At 51.6% G+C, this 17485-nt stretch overlaps 8 protein-coding genes and 1 non-coding gene across 9 annotated transcripts; 4 read left to right on the top strand and 5 right to left on the bottom strand.

Annotated features, from left to right (window-relative positions):
• Positions 1-1335: 1335 nt before the first annotated feature.
• Positions 1336-1671, bottom strand: LDX57_004589 (uncharacterized protein; the record flags this gene model as incomplete). The annotated part of the gene is made up of 1 exon (XM_046086257.1): positions 1336-1671. One exon carries the CDS (start codon positions 1669-1671, stop codon positions 1336-1338), a length of 336 nt encoding a protein of 111 aa, XP_045942220.1.
• A 637-nt stretch (positions 1672-2308) lies between these two features.
• On the top strand, positions 2309-3670 carry LDX57_004588 (Rieske [2Fe-2S] domain protein; the record flags this gene model as incomplete). The annotated part of the gene is made up of 1 exon (XM_046086256.1): positions 2309-3670. One exon carries the CDS (start codon positions 2309-2311, stop codon positions 3668-3670), a length of 1362 nt encoding a protein of 453 aa, XP_045942219.1.
• A 723-nt stretch (positions 3671-4393) lies between these two features.
• Positions 4394-4495, bottom strand: LDX57_004587. Its single transcript has one exon. It is a non-coding gene; the product is annotated as a tRNA-Phe (tRNA).
• Positions 4496-4971: 476 nt separating this feature from the next.
• On the top strand, positions 4972-6176 carry LDX57_004586 (PIG-L family deacetylase; the record flags this gene model as incomplete). The annotated part of the gene is made up of 4 exons (XM_046086255.1): positions 4972-5257; positions 5360-5550; positions 5671-5738; positions 5818-6176. 4 exons carry the CDS (start codon positions 4972-4974, stop codon positions 6146-6148), a joined length of 876 nt encoding a protein of 291 aa, XP_045942218.1. The 3' UTR covers positions 6149-6176.
• A 108-nt stretch (positions 6177-6284) lies between these two features.
• LDX57_004585 (glycosyltransferase family 32 protein) lies at positions 6285-7703 on the bottom strand. The gene is made up of 3 exons (XM_046086254.1): positions 7086-7703; positions 6759-6990; positions 6285-6681 (listed from the first exon to the last, which is right to left on the bottom strand). The coding sequence occupies exons 1-3, from the start codon at positions 7579-7581 to the stop codon at positions 6375-6377; spliced, it is 1035 nt and encodes a 344-aa protein (XP_045942217.1). The 5' UTR covers positions 7582-7703; the 3' UTR covers positions 6285-6374.
• Positions 7704-8320: 617 nt separating this feature from the next.
• LDX57_004584 (uncharacterized protein) lies at positions 8321-9930 on the top strand (the record flags this gene model as incomplete). Its single annotated transcript, XM_046086253.1, has 4 exons — positions 8321-8451; positions 8506-9091; positions 9144-9512; positions 9570-9930. The coding sequence occupies 4 exons, from the start codon at positions 8321-8323 to the stop codon at positions 9906-9908; spliced, it is 1425 nt and encodes a 474-aa protein (XP_045942216.1). The 3' UTR covers positions 9909-9930.
• A 564-nt stretch (positions 9931-10494) lies between these two features.
• Positions 10495-13225, top strand: LDX57_004583 (glycoside hydrolase family 95 protein; the record flags this gene model as incomplete). Its single annotated transcript, XM_046086252.1, has 6 exons — positions 10495-10642; positions 10714-10796; positions 10858-11126; positions 11205-12083; positions 12143-12374; positions 12449-13225. The coding sequence occupies 6 exons, from the start codon at positions 10495-10497 to the stop codon at positions 13223-13225; spliced, it is 2388 nt and encodes a 795-aa protein (XP_045942215.1).
• A 518-nt stretch (positions 13226-13743) lies between these two features.
• On the bottom strand, positions 13744-15181 carry LDX57_004582 (endo 1,5-alpha-arabinase; the record flags this gene model as incomplete). The annotated part of the gene is made up of 6 exons (XM_046086251.1): positions 13744-13775; positions 13854-13918; positions 13966-14021; positions 14073-14101; positions 14155-14342; positions 14397-15181. The coding sequence occupies 6 exons, from the start codon at positions 15179-15181 to the stop codon at positions 13744-13746; spliced, it is 1155 nt and encodes a 384-aa protein (XP_045942214.1).
• Positions 15182-16460: 1279 nt separating this feature from the next.
• Positions 16461-17035, bottom strand: LDX57_004581 (cell wall mannoprotein 1 family protein; the record flags this gene model as incomplete). The annotated part of the gene is made up of 2 exons (XM_046086250.1): positions 16461-16649; positions 16709-17035. 2 exons carry the CDS (start codon positions 17033-17035, stop codon positions 16461-16463), a joined length of 516 nt encoding a protein of 171 aa, XP_045942213.1.
• Between the last annotated feature and the right edge of the window lie 450 nt (positions 17036-17485).

Genomic DNA, 17485 nt, shown 5'->3' with positions numbered 1-17485 from the left:
TGGAATGGACGTACTTCTTCTTCTCCTTTGTACAGCCGGGGGGACGCTGTCGAGGATGCAACTATACAGCGTAGTTCAGGTATGAAATATCGATCTCTAGCTAGCATGTAGCTATACGACCCTCGCCCGTATGGTGAATCAGTCCGCTTTGACCTGGCACCAACTATGACAGGGGTATTTCCGGTGGGTGCATAAAGACCCGCCAAGAACTAGTTAGGTATTGTTGCATTCAGCAACATGCGATCGGCGCTGTTCGGTGTGTATCATATATAGTTATGCAGAGACTACATACCTAGACGCCTACCTAGTAATGTACCCCTCCCGACATGTCCAATCATCTTTACTTCTCTGTGTACACCTTCACACCCACGACTCCTTAGTACAAGCAAGAGAATGGCATGGTAGAGGTAGAACAGCTAATCAAGCCGCTGCTGCTGTTGCATATGATGACGCGGTCGACTTTCTATGGTTAATTGGTATCATATGTCGCGCACGAAAATGCCTCACCATGCTTCTGGCGGCTATGTGAGAAAGGCCTCGCTCCAAGCTGCGTTACCACAGATCCATCGCTGTGCTGCTTCACATAGAATTATCAGAAAACATCATTTGCTCAATCATCGGAACCACCGGCCTTGACCCGAGGAGATACCCTAAATGATAATTTTACCGATTCAGCTAACTATGCAGCCTTGTTGGCGAGGCTGGGTCTACCCTATACAATCAGTTCCAGCTGACTCTGACGCTGATCAATAGCACCCTAGATCAGCAACCAATTAAGAAGACAATGAGATACACACTAGATCACAGATAGGTCTCCAAGTAGCTGCACTGAGTTACCAAAACAGCAATAGTTTTGGTTCGGGTGTACGTCACCGGTCTATTACAGATGTGATAGGGCGGTTGGGACAGTTGAAGGGCTGCAACATAGAAAATAGCTTATGTTCTCAATCCATGAGGCATGCCACACTGAGATCCGCCGTCTCTTTATATAGCTTGTCAACAGGAAGAGGCAGCCTTCACATCCACAAGTCCTCTTTTCCCTTCGCACCATTGACTCAAATTTGACTTTTCTTATTCATAATACTCCTTTTCCGTTAGGATTATCAAGCTTCTTTGGTGGCTCTTGTACTCTCTTTAAGAATGGGAGACGAAAGAAGGAGAGTCCTAAACGATGTTATCAACGAGGCAGCAAATCATCTTGACAACGGCGCTCTTGAACCCGTTCCAATCCCAGCAGTCCCAGAAGAGCCACCAAATGCAGATGATAGACTACCTGTTATTCCGCAATGTGTGACGCAAGCCCCTACAGACCGTCCTGCGGCTCTTATGGTTGGCTTACGGGATGTAATCCCACGTTGGAGACCAGGTTCCGTGATCAAATTTGCTGCGTGGCGAATGGGGTACCAGTCCCAAGAAGACGCAAACTTCGGCGCATTGCATCTTTGGATTGCTGCGAAGTGCTGGAATGCAGCCAATATCGGGGTCCGAATCGAACCTGTTCACCTCGCGGCCGACGCCGACTTTGTCATCTACCACGGCACCTATAGAGGACGGCATTTCTTTGCTGAAGCGTTTTTCCCGAATGACACGGAAAGGCTTAATGTCCTCGAGGTCTATAGTCCGGCACTGGAACCAAAAGCGAGAAACAATTTGTGGAAAGTTCTCCTTCATGAGTGCGGCCACATCTTGGGCTTCAGGCACGAGGATGCAGCGACAGAGATCGTCGGGGGCGCGGTGCAATTTGGCGAGCCTAATAGGGACTCTGTGATGAGGCCATATTCAGATGGAATCCTACCTACGATTCAGCAATCCGACATTGAAAGCGCAAGGGCATTTTATCAAATGGAAGAAGGAGCCATGATAGGTAACGCCAGGATTAGGGATTACGATCCCCCAAGGTTGCGACGTCAGGTGAATTAGTACGGCTTCAGCTGGCCGGGCTGTTTGGCTTCGACCTTTAACCGGACTTCTTATTTCTTGACGGTGATAGCGTGTGTGAATCTTGGCTCAATGTATTGGATCTGAGAATTATTCAAAACCAATCATTTTAGCATATCTTCGAATAACAAGTCCTCCGGATGACTTTCTCTATCTTAAGGGGGGAGGAAAGATGATGATAATAAGAAGAGACACCCAATCGGGACTAGTCCACCCCACGTGGGGCAATCACCACGTGATCTAAAATCTCTCCGGCGCAAGAAAAGTCAAAGAAAACATCGAATCAACGTCAACGAGAGTCCATTTCACTTTTACTCTGTCGGCACCTGTTGATCGCGTCGCTGCCCTGTCGTGGCCTGCATCTTCAACCATGGTGTCAGTCAGCCTTGGGCCGCTCTCCAACTTCACGCAATCGCGTTATGTGATCCATCTGTCGGATGGCAAGCGTCTGGTGCTTTTCCGCCTACCGTCGATCGAACCGTCGAGCGGCAAAAGTAAGAATGCAAACGAGACCGAGGACGGGTGGTTATATTATGCGATGGAGGCAGAGTGTCCCCATGCCGGTGGCCCGATGCAGGACAGCTCTGTTGACATCGAAGATTCCGCATATATCGTGTCGTGTCCGTGGCATGCATACGATTTCAATGTAGAGACGGGCGAGTCGAGTGTGGGGATTACGGCTTGCACATTTCCCATCAATGTTCACGGTGACGATGTGGTCATGCAGTATCCTGGAGACAACATCACGGCTGCAAAACTCGAGCCAGTGAGCGAGAAGATGCGCCTGAAGAAGAACGAGCCCGCAACCAAGTCGACTGCGTCAACTAAGGAAATCGCTCTGTCTGAGCCGGCTCGGTATCTGGACGAAAATGCCACGCTTTGCGATTGGTGTGCGCATATCTTGAATACCTCGAATCCTGAGCACAAAATTGAACTGACGGCACATCTCTATGCGACCTTTACCGAGAGGGAGGGCTCGTCATCTCCTATGCCGCTGGGGCGTGGCACAGTGCCCGCGCCGGCCGAACCGCCCCGTGATGGATTGACATCCGTCAAACCTTGGGAGATGCCGAGAGCAGGAAAGGGAGGCACTCTCAAAAGTAGAATTTCCATGTTGCACGCACTGGCCAATATTGAGCAGTGGGCCATCGATCTTGCCCTCGACATTTGCATTCGATTCGCTGCTTTCCAGACAGAGGCAGCATCGCAGGGCGGCCCGCGCGAGCTACCACGGACTTATTTCCATGACTGGTTGAAGGTCGCCAATGACGAAGCCAAGCACTTTTCTTTACTTCGGGCCCGTCTCGAAGAGATGGGATCTTTCTTTGGAGCCCTTCCTGTTCACCACGGTCTCTGGGAATCAGCCACGTCTACGGCCCATGATCTCCGGGCGCGCATCAGCATTATTGCCCTCGTGCACGAAGCCCGTGGACTCGACGTCAACCCGATGACCATCGACAAGTTCCGCAAGGCTGGCGACAAGGAGAGCGTGGACGCGCTGGAGATTATTCACAACGACGAAATCACCCATGTGACGACCGGGCACCGATGGCTTTCGTGGATCTGCCGACAGGAAGAGACTGACCCCGTTGAGGTTTTCCGCTCAAATGTACAGAAGTATTTCCGAGGCGCTCTTCGGGGGCCTTTCAACACGGAAGCCAGAGCGCAGGCGGGTATGGATCAGCACTATTATGAAAACTTGGTCGGTTTGCATGGCATTGAGGCAGCTTAAGATCTCCGGGGTGTGGCTTGATCAGATATTGGGCCATCTAGCGGCCCTAGAGCAGGCTCTAATAAGAGAGTCCCTCATGGCGTAGCATGTCTATGTTACAGGTGTTATGACGGAGAAGAGTCGCATAGCCATAACCTTGTGGCAATACCCACGCTGCTTCCCCCAGAACACCGGAGTGGTTCTTTCGAACTGCACTCGCAAAATGCAGATGTATTCGGAGGTACAGGATGAAACCGTCTCGTTCAACCAATGTTGGCTCCGAACCCTAGGATTCGCAATTGAGCTCCCTCTTGCATGTATAAGGCGCTATGGCGAGATGCAGAGATATTGAAAATCGTTTCCATCATCCTTAGAGGATATGGTTATGGTGGAGATCCGGGACAGGTAGCTGTTCGATTCATGGGTTGTTGGGCTGTTCACCTCGAGGATATCCCTGGATATGCACCTCAGAAAAAAATCAATTGTGATATGGGAAGTTTATTACAATCTTATGATTATGACAGGAATGAATGACAATAGATGACATGATAGCAATGGAAATTACTTGAGGGTAATATAAGTCCGCATGAAGCCGTATCAAGCCGTATGTTAAAGAAAGCCACCGACAGGCAGCAAAGACACGGAACAGTAACTAAAAATATTTTCTCCCAAATGAAGCAAGCAAAAATTGTTTCCTTTCCTACTCAATGAGGCAAAAGATTGAAAACAAAAAGATAGGAATAATGGGATGAACCGGGATTGAACCGGTGACCTCACGATTGTCAGATGAACTGACTGACTGAGTGGATCTTCAGTCGTGCGCTCTCCCAACTGAGCTATCACCCCATTTTATGTAAAATAGCTCATTATTTGAACTCATGTTCCTGCAGTTTGGAACGGGGCATCGATATCAACTTCCGGAATTCCCATATGAGTACCCGAGGATCTATACAGATAGATCGGCCTTCTTTCGTCTTTTGTGTCGTAATTGAGACTGGGGATTCAGCCTACGTATGTGGTATTTCGATTTACTCCAGGATACTTACTTGCTTTAGACCGAAAATCATAGAGGCTGTAGCCTGTAGAGAAAATATATCACTGAGGCCTATTATCAGATCGCTGGATCATCCATGTCTTGGAAATTTCGCCCTCAGTCTGGAATCATACATCGCCAATCCTTCATACCAAACATGATAGAAGGTTACACAGAGCCACTGACTTAAGAACCCAGCCATTACAGCCACAGCCACAGCTATCCATGGCTTCTGCCTTGCACCCCTGCACCACTTCCACCACCTCCACCACCTCACCACCCACACACGATGCTACCCATCCTCAAACACCTGCTCCGTCGCGTTGCAAGACGCCCCTCGAACATCATCACTACCCTTCTCGTCACCCTCCTCCTCGTCCCTCTCACCCTCTACCACCTCCTCGCCTACCTTCTCGCCAATGACCCCCGCCTCGTATCCTACACCTTCCACCGCGCGTCCTCCATCCTCTTCGTAACGGCACACCCGGACGACGAGAGCCTCTTCTTCAGTCCAACGCTGTTGTACAGAGAAGATGATCCCAGTGTGGAGAGGGCGTTGTTGGTTTTATCGTCTGGTTTGCTCAATCCCTACCTATCATCTTTCTAATTACCCATTCAAATATAAAAAAAAACGCCATAGGAATAAAGACGGAAAACTGATATTGGATCTTCTCAAGGAAACTATGGCGGAGAAGGTTCGACCAGACACGTCGAACTGCAAGCTGCCTGCGTCGTGGCCGGTATCCGAGCAGATCGATGCGTCGGGCTCGATCACCGCGAGTTGCAGGATAATCCGAAGAAATGGTGGGACGAGGAGTTGATTGCTGAAGTGGTGGCGAGGTATGTGAGGAGGTGGGAGGTGGATTTGGTTAGTATCACTGATACCAGTCATTTCATCTATCTTGTTCTGTTGAGCACCATTTGAGATGGATTGAAATGGGAGGAACCGGAAATTGAAACCGAAACTGACGCCGGACTGCGATTCTAGATCGTGACGTTCGACGATGGTGGGATCTCCGGCCACTTGAACCATAGGGCTGTTGCTGGGGGTGTGAGGTATGTATAGGCCGCAATCTACTATCTCTACCGAGAACCATACCAGTTAGTAACCAGCAACGATCTTCTACCGAAGCAGAAAATACACAGAAACAACCCCCGAACCCGGCATCGCAGTATACGCCCTGCAAACCAAATCCCTCATCCGAAAGTACTCCGGACTGATTGATCTCATCCCCACCTGTATACCATTTACGGGACGGATTATAGCGGCGCTGTTCACGTCCTTCCCGCGCCAGGATCCAGCGACGGATATATATGGCGACCACGTCCTGCTGGTGAGTCCCTGGGGGCGGTATTTCCAGGGACGAAGGACGTTCCGGGAACACTGGAGTCAGTATTCGTGGGACAGGGGGATCTATTTGGTGGCTAGTCGGTATATGTGGGTAAATGATTTGAGGAGGATTTGATGATTAGGTTGTATTGGTAGATGTGTATGCAGTTTGATTGAGTTGGTTTATTGATTCTACAAATTCACGACGGGTAGTGTTAGCGACAAGTAATTGGAGCATTGAATACTTAATTTTCCAATGAACAGTACAAAACACCAAGTAGCGACAATCGAAAAGAAATGACAAGACCCAAACATCCAGAACCGCCACCATATCACCCAAGCTAGCAGGAGTAAATAAACGCCTACGCCGCCTTAGTTATCACCGACCCATCCCGCCTCGAAGACCGTCGCATAACCCCAAGCGTCCCCACCACAACCAGCACAACAACCCCAAATCCAATCCCAAATGCGACCAGACATGTCCAACTTCTTCGAGCGGCATTCAATACTCGAAATGCGGTCACATCATGCGCATGCCAGGACGATGTCCCCAGGTGTTGAAATAGCGGCGTGTCCACGAATCCGTTGAGCATGTGCATGTTTGGATCGGTAGGGGGTCCGGAGAGAATACGTAGGCTAGTACGGTTGCGCTGCATGGTATAGATGGTCCTGTGAGACTGTGTGAGTGATGCGCTCCAGCCCAAATCCATCTGAACAAAAAGAAACGGAGAAGGAACCAAACGCACGAAGCATAATGGCACCCAGCACTGAACATGACAGTCGCATACGGCAACAGAAACCACCGCCGATTGAATGCCGGCAGATGATGTACGAGATCGGCCAGAAACGAATGATTCGGCGAGGCGAGCATCATTCCAATCGAAAAGCCCGCCGGATGCGCCGCGGGGGCAACAAAGTCGAACTGACGAAGAGGGTCAAGTGGTCGTCGACAGACGAGATCGAAGTCTAGTATAGCGCCTATATACTCCTGTGTGCATCAGCCCTCGAGGTTCCCAGCCCTTCTACATCCTTCTGGGGTTGTCGATTCTAGCACGGACAGTGAACCAACCTACCTCCGTACTTGTACAACACCATATACCGTAGCGCATCCACGCGCTGCACCAGGTACGGGTAACTCTCCCAGAGCCCGGCGATCTCGGGGAATTCTTCGCGCACGAGGCGCGTGGCGGCCGCGTCGTCCCAGAGATAGGGTTCCCAGGTCGGGTGGTGTTTCAGACATTCGGTCCGCGCGGTCTGCCACTCGGGTCGCAGTTCGGCGGTCCCTAGGTGGATGTGATGCAGTCGGACGGGGACGCGCAGCTCGGATTCTGCAGTGGAGGTCGTCGCAGAGGGGTCCGAGTCGTCGAAGGAGGGCAACGCCGGGTAGGAATGAAAGGTGACGTCGAAACGGTCACGCTCGAGCGAGATGACGGACTCGGCGGACGAATCGGTCCAGACAAAGGGAAGTCGCAGCAACAGGTACAGCTGCGTCGCTAGGGAGGATCGCAGAGAAAGGTACAGAGAGACGAGTAGGACGACGAGCAGCAGCCGGACCCGCGTGAGGACCATGGCTCACCGTGCTGGATCAATTGGGCAGTCAAGTAATTAGCAGCGTTAAGAATCGAGACAAGACGAGGGGGGAACAAGTCATGGATCCGAAGAGGATGGGCATCGAGGTGGTACATTGGGTGATGCATCGTGTAACCCCAGTAGGCAGTTCTTTTCCTAAGCGTTTGACGGTGGGACAAGCGTCAGCGCCGTGGATTGCTTGACCGTAGTTTATCTCATGGATTGGTGCCTGATAGGGCACTCCCTACGGTAGGAACAAATCGAATGATATCTGTGGATCTATCTTCCCTACATACATCATCCACTGGAGAGACCATGCATTGGAAGCAGAAGTACTGTCATCCAATCATGCTCTGTCGGAAAAGAAAATGTATTGTACAGCCAATCACATCCATTACAGCATTGCATGTCCACCAATCACACTGCTTTTCTACCACGTGACTGCCAGGCCCTAGAAAAATCTGCGGAGACAAAGACTGGAGGCTGGAGACAAAAACCTGGAGATCCCCGGATAAATTCCAGTCAAGGACAAGCATACGACAGGGCAAGCATCAAAGCGCAGAAGGGCAACGGTCAGTCCCAAATCCAGGCGTGGACGGGCAGTTCCACCGCTGTGCCGACTGGTTTCTGCTGATGCAATCGGCCCCGTTCTTTGCACCACTCCTGACCCTATTTAGACATCTCCCCCGGTTGTACGGAGTAGACCATCCTCCACCCCAACCGTGAAGTTTCACCTCCAATGTCAGCCAAAAGTGTTGCTGTGATCGGGACAGGCCCCGCTGGAGCCATTGCTGTTGATGCCCTGGTGCAAGAAAAGGCATTTGACGTGGTGCGGGTGTTTGAGCGACAGGAAAAAGCGGGCGGATGCTGGTACGTTCTTACTGCATTGCCCTCCTGACGGATCCTGAGATTGATGATATCCAGGGTCTCTAGAACAAGCGAGACGCCCGTTCCGCTTGACATCGACAGTCTCTCGACCAGATCGGCAGATGCACCGGTAGCGATCCCCTCCAAGCTGCCGTCGCATGCGCCGACGCTGTCGCGACACCGGTTTGCCGACTCGCATGTCTATCCCACGCTGCACACCAACGTGGATGCGTCCGTCATGGAATACTCGCAGGAGTCGATCCCGACCGTTCGCTCCGCCGAGTCAATTGGCCTGCATGGCCCGGATACGCCGTTTCGCCATCACACCGTGATTCGCCAGTATATCGAGGATCTGCTCAATCGCCACGGCTACCAGGACCTGGTGGAGTACAACACCACGGTCGAGCGTGCTGTGAAAGATGCGTCCACGGGCAAGTGGATTCTGACTCTCCGTCGCGCAGGCAAACCGGGCGGGTTCGACTACTGGTGGTCGGAATCGTTCGATGCGCTGGTCGTAGCCTCGGGACATTACAATGTGCCTTTCGTGCCCGCCATTCCCGGGTTGAAAGAATTCTCCGCGAAATATCCAGGTAGCGTGCTGCACACGAAGCAGTATCGGGGACCGGAGCAGTACCGAGGGAAGGTATGTGTTTCTTGAACTTCCCTGCACTCCGACAAGCGTTGACAATATCCAGAGGGTCGTCACAGTCGGCGCCTCCGTCTCAGCGGCAGACACGGCTGTCAGTTTGATCGGCTCGGCGCAGTCGCCCATCTACGCCGTCGTTCGCGGCAAATACAATGTCTACTTCGGCGACGAGGCGTTCAAGCACCCGCAGATCGAGCGTCGGCCGCCAATCTCGCGCATCTGCAGCGACAACGGCGAGAAAACGATCCATTTCGAAGACGGCACATCCGTGACTGATGTCGACTATATTATCCTAGGCACGGGGTTCACCTGGACGCTGCCTTTCTTGCCGGACATCCCGATCCGCAACAACCGTGTGCCGGATCTATATCTGCATGTCTTCCACCAGCGAGACCCGTCCTTGGTTTTCCTCGGAGCGGTATGTCATCTCCCCCTTAAAATACGTATCATTCGAACATAAGCTAAACTGAGATAGGTCGGTGCCGGTCTGACCTTCAAAGTCTTCGAATGGCAAGCTGTGGCCGCGGCCCGCGTTCTTGCTGGCAAGGCGCAATTACCGTCGCTGGACGAACAGCGCCAATGGGAAACCGACAGAATCGCGAAGAAAGGCGACGGGTCGGCATTTCTGATGATATATCCTGACTTCGAGCAATACTTTGAGCAGCTTCGCGGGCTGGCAGGAGAGCCCGAAGGATCGGGTCGGCGGTTGCCAGTGTTTCAAGAGGCCTGGGTGGATAATTTCATGGACGGGCATCAGAGGAGGATTCGCATGTGGAAGAAGGCGAATCAACAGGGAAACGAGAGTAAATTATGATAGATCGAGTGATGGTTAGACGGGGATGTGGCAGTTGAGCTAGAGGCTTGACCAGTGCCAGTTTTTCTTTCCAGTTCTTTGGTAGCCAGTCATAGAGAGTCTTAAGTATTCAGATTCACTCATTTTGATCATCTTCAGCCATTCATATGCTTAAACATCGAGAGTATTTTTCTCTGGTAAATCTGATGATTTGTTTGCGGAGAATGAGGAGGGAGAAATGTTAATATTGTTCATACATCCACCCAGCGATGTAAAAAGTGCCAGAGACCATTCGTTGTCTGGTTCTAACCCTGTTAGTTTTATTCAATTACAAGAGTAGAAATATTGATCTTGTTCAAAAAGCCCTACTAATAATATTCCTGCATGAAATCCCCGCAATCGCCGATCGACGCAGTCTAAAAATCCTCCAATCAACCGTGCAGATGCAGGAACAAGGAGCAGGAATGGAATTGCATGACTTGACTTAATCTAAATATTTCAGTCTGCAGAAATTAACCGAGCTCGCCTGCATAAATAAAAGCTTCCCCTCTTTATTCCCCTGTCCCCTCCTCGTTGGTCTCTAATCCATGTATCAATCAGGTCCAAAATGCGCCCTTTCGTACTCGCCGCCTCGACACTGGCGCTATCGCTGTCACTCCCTCTAACAACAGCCAAATCACTCTGGTCCAATACACCCGGCGATAATGACAATTTTATCACGACGGCGATTCCATTGGGGAATGGACGGTTGGGAGGTGAGTCTATTTCATTTCTCCCATCTATAATGGAATTGCACTGGTGGATGCTAACATTCTATGTTGTTCAGCAATGCCATTGGGCGCCTACGGCAAGGAAATCATCAATCTGAACATCGACTCGTTATGGCGTGGCGGGCCATTTGAAGATGAGGTAGACATTACTCGCCATTATATCCACTTCTATCTATAGGCTCACGCGCACCTATATGTAGTCTTACACCGGCGGAAACCCCAACGCCTCCATCGCCGCCGCACTGCCCGACATCCGCGATTTCATCTTCCAGAACAAAACCGGCAATGTGTCTGCCTTGCTGGGTGAGTTTCCTCATTACGGGTCATACCAGGTTCTTGGGAATCTGACGGTTGATTTGGGGCCTCTGGATCATGTGCATGGGTATAGACGGACTCTGGATTTGGAGTCGGGTGTGTATACGGATGGGTTTAGTTTTGAGAAGGGGGGTAGGAATGCGTCGGTTCAGCGGTAAGTATCAGTCTCGGAGCTATTGTCCTGGGTTCGTTGGGGAAGACGTATACCTGGTTGACTGATGCATGGGAGCAGAGAGGCGTTTTGCTCGTATCCGGACCAAGTATGTGTGTATCGCGTGCGATCAGAGTCAGGTCTTCCAGCTGTTCAGATCGGGTTGGAGAATCGCGTCGTTGAACCAGCTCCGAAAGTGAGTTGTCAAGGTAATAGTCTCGTTCTTCACGGACAAACGGCTCCCAGCATTGGGATGATCTATAATGCCAGGGCGACTGTCGTGACTGGTTCGAAGACAAGTAAAGACCTCTGTTCGTTGTCCTCGTCCACGTCCACTGTGAAAATCCCACCAGGTCAACCGGAGGTATACATCATCCTAGCGGCAGGGACGAACTATGATTCTTCCAAGGGCAACGCAGCCGACGGGTACTCATTCAAAGGCGAAGACCCGACCTCCAGGGTTCAAGAGACCGTTACCAAAGCCATCCGCAAGAAATCCTTCACCCGACTCAAGAAATCGCACATCGCCGACTTCCAGTCGATATATGGAGACTTCACGCTCAGCCTACCGGACCCGAACGGGTCGGCGAAGAAGCCGACAACGGACCTCCTCGCCTCCTACGATCAACCGGGCGATCCCTTCGTCGAAAACCTCCTCTTCGACTACGGTCGATACCTGTTCCTGTCGGCGTCACGACCGGGCAGCTTACCGCCGAACTTGCAGGGTCTGTGGACGGAGCAGGACTCTCCCGCTTGGAAAGCCGACTACCACGCCAATATCAACCTGCAGATGAACCACTGGGGAGTCGAGACGACGGGTCTCGGAGGACAGACGGAGCCGCTGTGGACTTATATGACGGAGACCTGGATGCCGCGGGGCGCTGAGACAGCTCGACTTCTGTATGGCGCGGAGGAAGGATGGGTGGTGCATAACGAGGTGAATATATTTGGACACACGGCGTGAGTATTCCCCTCCCAGATTTTCTGTAGCCAATTTGAAACTCAGCAAGGTATTCCAGGATGAAAAACGGCGCTGAATGGGCCAACTACCCCGTCGTCAACGCGTGGATGGCACAACACGTCTGGGACCATTTCGACTATACCCAGAACGTCACCTGGTATCGACAGACGGGATACCCGATTCTCAAAGGCACGGCGCATTTCTGGCTCTCGCAGCTTGTCGAGGATGAATACAGCCAGGATGGAACGCTGGTCGTCAACCCTTGCAATTCCCCAGAGCATGGACCTACGGTCAGTCAACATATCCTCGCCCCCTTTCCCAGCCAACTCCCCATCCGATAAAGCCCTAACATTAGATCCATCAGACATTCGGCTGCACACACTACCAACAACTAATCTGGGAAGTATTCGACCACATCCTCCAAGGCTGGTCCGCATCCGACGACACCAACGGTACATTCAAGGCCGCCATCTCAGCCGCACACACAAAACTCGACCCTGGAATCCACATCGGCAGCTGGGGCCAAATCCAAGAATGGAAACTCGACATCGACACTCCCAATGACACGCACCGCCACCTCTCCGAGCTCTACGGCTGGTATCCAGGGTATCTGCTCTCCTCGGTGCACGGATCTAACCGGACGATCAGCTCTGCCGTCGCGAAGACACTCACCTCGCGCGGCGACGGCACACACGATCAGAATACCGGGTGGGGGAAGGTCTGGCGGAGTGCGTGCTGGGCTGTCCTGCGTGACGCGGAGAAGGCGTATGAGCTGCTGACGCTGGCTGTGAGGGATAATATCGCACCAAATGGGCTGTCGATGTATGGCGGGAGTCCGCCGTTTCAGATTGATGCGAATTATGGGATTCTGGGCGCGGTGGTGGCGATGTTGATTAGGGATTTGGATGGCAGGAGGGCAGGTGCTGCGAGGGTGCAGGAGGTGGTTTTGGGTCCGGCGATTCCCGCGGCTTGGGGTGGTGGGAGTGTGAAGGGGTTGAGATTGAGAGGGGGTGGGAGGGTTGGGTTTAGCTGGGATGAGAAGGGGGTTGTTACGTCTTGTCGGGCGGATTTGAAGGGTAGTGGGAAGGGGGTGCCGGAGTTGGTGTTTTCTGTTCGTGGGGGGAAGTCGATTGCATGCTGAGTGGTAGACACTGTATATACATCTGAGGATCTATCATATGTGCCTGTCGATGTTTAATATTGTGAAAGGTGATCAACTCAGTGTTCCATTTTCTGAGTCGATTTGATTAGGCGTTGGTGAGTAGGTAGGGCAGGGTAGATACTTACTGAGCTGTTCAGCATAGAGAAATTCAGACGCTGTCGTTTGATCAGGGGGTGGGATTCAAGATGCGCCGGTCAAGTCGCCGCAGGTAATGACGAAGAATGGGATGGCTGAGGTAGCGTAGTGCTGCTTTTGTTGAGCGATGCGTCGTCGTATATCACAAGGGCGATTTGGTGTGAATGGAGGGTAAAAGTGAGGTATGAAGAATGAAGACAGAGAAAGAAGCAGAGAGATAGAAATGACTGCTTTGTAACAGGGTATTCGCCAGATGTACATTCAACCCGAACGCCGACTCCTCGATATCTTTGCACGCTGTACATGATATGAACTCTATGCAGACTGATGTAAAAAGAATGAACGTGAAAGACAGTGATCCATCACCTGTACAACCACAGAAATGCCCCGGTGACTAGGAGCAAAAACACAAAAATGAGCTTCGATCCAGTAAAACGCGTGGTAAGCAGCATCAAAGCCAAGCAGCACATACACAAAACAGCAAGGAAGGTGGACGTGTAATTAGGACGCACGATCGATCCGCGACTTTTGCATGCTCTAACACGGGTCAGTCATATGAAATGAATTCTGCAATAGACACATACTTTGCTACCGGCCATCCATCCTGATAGTCGATGCAGCTATAGCCGAGACGTGCTTGCTACGATTGAAAATTAGCAAATTAATATCAATGTAGAATGCACTAACTTACTCCATCTCGAAGTCCAATGGACGTGTTCACTATACCCATCAGTTCAGCTGTCGTTGGCAACAACCGTAGATAGGCGACTTACGATAATGATAATACATGACATCGGGGTCGCTTGAGTTACTGGTCATCACTCCGATCCCACCAGGCGCATATACAACCCCGTGGTTTGACCCGTAGACTACCGTGCCACCGCCGTCGGTAAGACTCCGTTCGTCCTTGTCCAGAAAAGGGCCTCGCACGTTCTTAGATCGTCCAACCCTGATGCTGTATCTGTTGGGCAAGTCGTTAGTCTACGAAAACCCCTCAGAACACCCGTGCACTTACTCCTGTCCCATCTTCGGGAAACCCTGGGAAAAATGGCAGCATTTACCCTGGCTGAACCAGACATAGTAATATGGTTCGTGATAGCTCATAAACGACCCTTCTTGCGGCTTCACCTTGCGGTCCGGCAGAAAGGCCAGATTCTTAGCGTCAGGACGGCGGGGATGCTCGACCGACAGGAGATCATCACTCAACGGGACCTGGAAGATCCCATGCCAGAAACTGCCGTATAGCAAATACGGCTTCCCAGACTCCTGATCCGTGATGAAAGCCGCATCGATAGCGTTGGACACCGTGTACGGGTAGATGTGGGACTGCGGCCCTTCTCCCGTGTTGATCAGAGCACCATGATCGGTCCAGGACCCATCATCGATGGAATCTGTCGATGCGACGCCGATGGCGCTGTCGCGGCTTCCGCGTTTGCTGATGGTATAGAAGCAGTAGAAGCGCCCGTTGCGCTCGACGGTGGTGGGGGCCCAGGGGCGAGTGCGGTTCTGTTTCTGGATGACACTGGGCCCATCGAAGACCGTTCCGATTCGTTTCCAAGGTCCCCCGAGGCTGTCTGATTTGAAAACGGGCAGATACATGCCGCCTTTGAACATGTAATAATTGTCGTTGTACCGCAGAATGTTGGGGTCATGAGCCGCAATGTTGCTTTGGTTCGGCAGCGGGTAATCCTTGGTTTGCGAGAATACTTTCAGGGGATCCGACACATGGATGTCGGCTGGGATGGCATTCACCAAACACACCAGCGCCAGCCATAGCGATAGAAGTCGGAGTTGTACCATTGACGTCGTCCTCTACGCACATGGAGCTCAACCGTGTTCCTGGGCTGTATTTGTCGAGGACAGATAGATTCAGAGGGATGAGATTATATCAAGGAAAGGTGGACTGGCGACGAAAAGACATTGGGATTCTGGGAATCAAGAACCGGTGGAGAGAAAACAGGACGCCGACTGAGATAAATGGCACTGGATGTGGGTGAAACTTGCGTTAGCCACAGCGTCTATCGATAAGACCAATTGATAAGGGGGAGGCGAGGACCAACATGATTTTCTCTCAACGGGGCCTTGATAGGGGCTACATCAACATGACGAAGATCGGAGGGATTGGATGACGGTGGACACTGGACACACTAAACAGCGAGAGGATCTACAGAGCGCTCACGTACCTGAGGCACTGCTTTCCTGCTGCCTGGAAGGACTGAGACAAACAAGCCAAACAGGACAGTCCGCGACGGTCCAGAACCACATGCAGCCAATGAGAGACAGTGAAGTGGGACCACAGCGAGTGACGTCACCCTACCAGATGCTTGTTATGAAGTATATCCACGCTGCACGCAGTTTATACTCCGTACTATACGAGTCTATTGATTGAAACCCCCAGCTGAGGAGTCAGTGAGACATCTAGCTAGGTGGCTAGTCTTGGCCTCTTTGCACTGCCGAGTCTCAATAAATCGTGTCATAGCTAGGTTCTTGTGACCAACTATCTAGCATCCATCAATAAATATCATCTGAATGGTCCAATTAGTCTCAGTGAGGTCAATGGCAGTAGATAACTATATACCCCGAAATTCTACACGAGCTCAGGAAAAGAGGGCTTAGTATACCTACCGGAATATGTCTTAGAAAAAGCGAACGATCAGCATTGAGGATCTCCATCATGAACAGGGAGGTTATCAAGGGGCGTTCGGGCTTCGGATGCTTGCCAAACCCTAATGTTGATGATCGACCATGCCAATCCGGTGGAGAATGCATCCCTGGTCCTCGAAGCTCTTGGTTCTAGAGTACCAAGGGGGACCCAGAATTAAAGCCAATCCACGAAAGCTAGTGCCCCCTGAACTCAATCCGAATTTGGGTTGACAGGACCTGGCTTAAAATTCGATTTCTAGCACTTCAAACTGGAAACATGGCGATGATCCAATAAATTATGCCGCTCACGCAGATTGCGCCAATCTATCACGAACAGAGAGAAACTCAATTAATTAGAAAAGTATCCACCACTCAATCATAACAGCCACATATTAAATGATAATCCCACCCCATCAAAAAGTTCAATGCCCTAAACCTAGTTGTTGTAGGTGTTCATCAGGTCGTCAAACGCCCCGTTGATCCGCTCGTTATGCGGCTGGAAGTTCTGGTACTCCGACTCAGACATCCGCTGCATGTCGCTGGTCAAGCCCCTTCGCTCCTCGTCAAGCTCGCCCAACATCTTGCTAGCTACGCCACCAGCTCCAGCCTTCTTGAATTGAGGGGCCTGCGTCCGAGTTAACTTTTGAATTCAATATGCAATACACTCCTTATCATTGAACTCACCTTCTCAGCACCCAGACGAGCGGTCTCCACGATGGATGGCTCTAGCTGCTCCCAGGCCTTGCGAGTCGCCTCGGCATCCTCGTCGGCGAAGGGCTCGTTGCCCTCCACGTGAGCGCGGGCATCGCTGACGCTGTTGGTCGTGTCGCGCAAGGCGTAGGCAACGGGGAGCGCCTGGACCATGCCGCCGTTGTAGTCCTTCAGGGCCCCGTTCAACCGGTCCACGTTGTTCGAGATGTTGTCGATGTCCGACATGGTTTGCTTGCTGCTGCGGGCGGCCACGGCGCAGGCCGCGAGGGCGAGGAGGGAAGCTACCTTGGTGACGAGCATTGTGGATAGATTGTTTGATCCGAAGGAATTAATTGATTAGGTTTGGATTGGTAGGAGTGGAGGCAAGTATGGTATCAAATTAGAGATAGTTTGGGAGGACCGAGCAGAGCTGTCGCCAGGTCGGTTTCTCTCGTTATATATACAGCAGACGAGCGGAAGGGAGGAGTGTCGCATTCCACTAGAACTCGGGCTTGGGAATGTCCTATAACAGGGACTCACATTCCCCGGTCGGAAGAAGCATGATAGACAGTGTTGCAGGGACCACAGAACACCGATAATGGCAGGTCAAGGGATATCCTTTCCTGAACGTAGACCTCTAGGCATTTGACCATCCTCCTTTCTCGGGGATGGAAAATCAAGGGATGTCAAGGGTGGTGGTGTATGCGAGCCAATTATCGTGTTGGGCATTCCCGAGCCATTCCCCCCTGGCTCCGAATTTAGATTGATTGT

Source organism: Aspergillus melleus (assembly GCF_016097325.1).
Source record: "Aspergillus melleus strain CBS 546.65 chromosome Unknown contig2, whole genome shotgun sequence".
Lineage (NCBI taxonomy): Eukaryota > Fungi > Ascomycota > Eurotiomycetes > Eurotiales > Aspergillaceae > Aspergillus > Aspergillus melleus.
This window is presented reverse-complemented; position numbering and strand designations above follow the sequence as displayed.

Bases quoted from the DNA above. Each gene is read 5' to 3' on its own strand.
- LDX57_004585 (XM_046086254.1), bottom strand. From the start codon at position 7,581: ATGGTCCTCACGCGGGTCCGGCTGCTGCTCGTCGTCCTACTCGTCTCT. The intron at 6,991-7,085 runs GTAGGTTGGTTC...AGGAGTATATAG, and splicing joins GGTGTTGTACAAGTACGGAG to GCGCTATACTAGACTTCGAT. The intron at 6,682-6,758 runs GTGCGTTTGGTT...ACAGTCTCACAG, and splicing joins GCTGGGTGCCATTATGCTTC to GACCATCTATACCATGCAGC.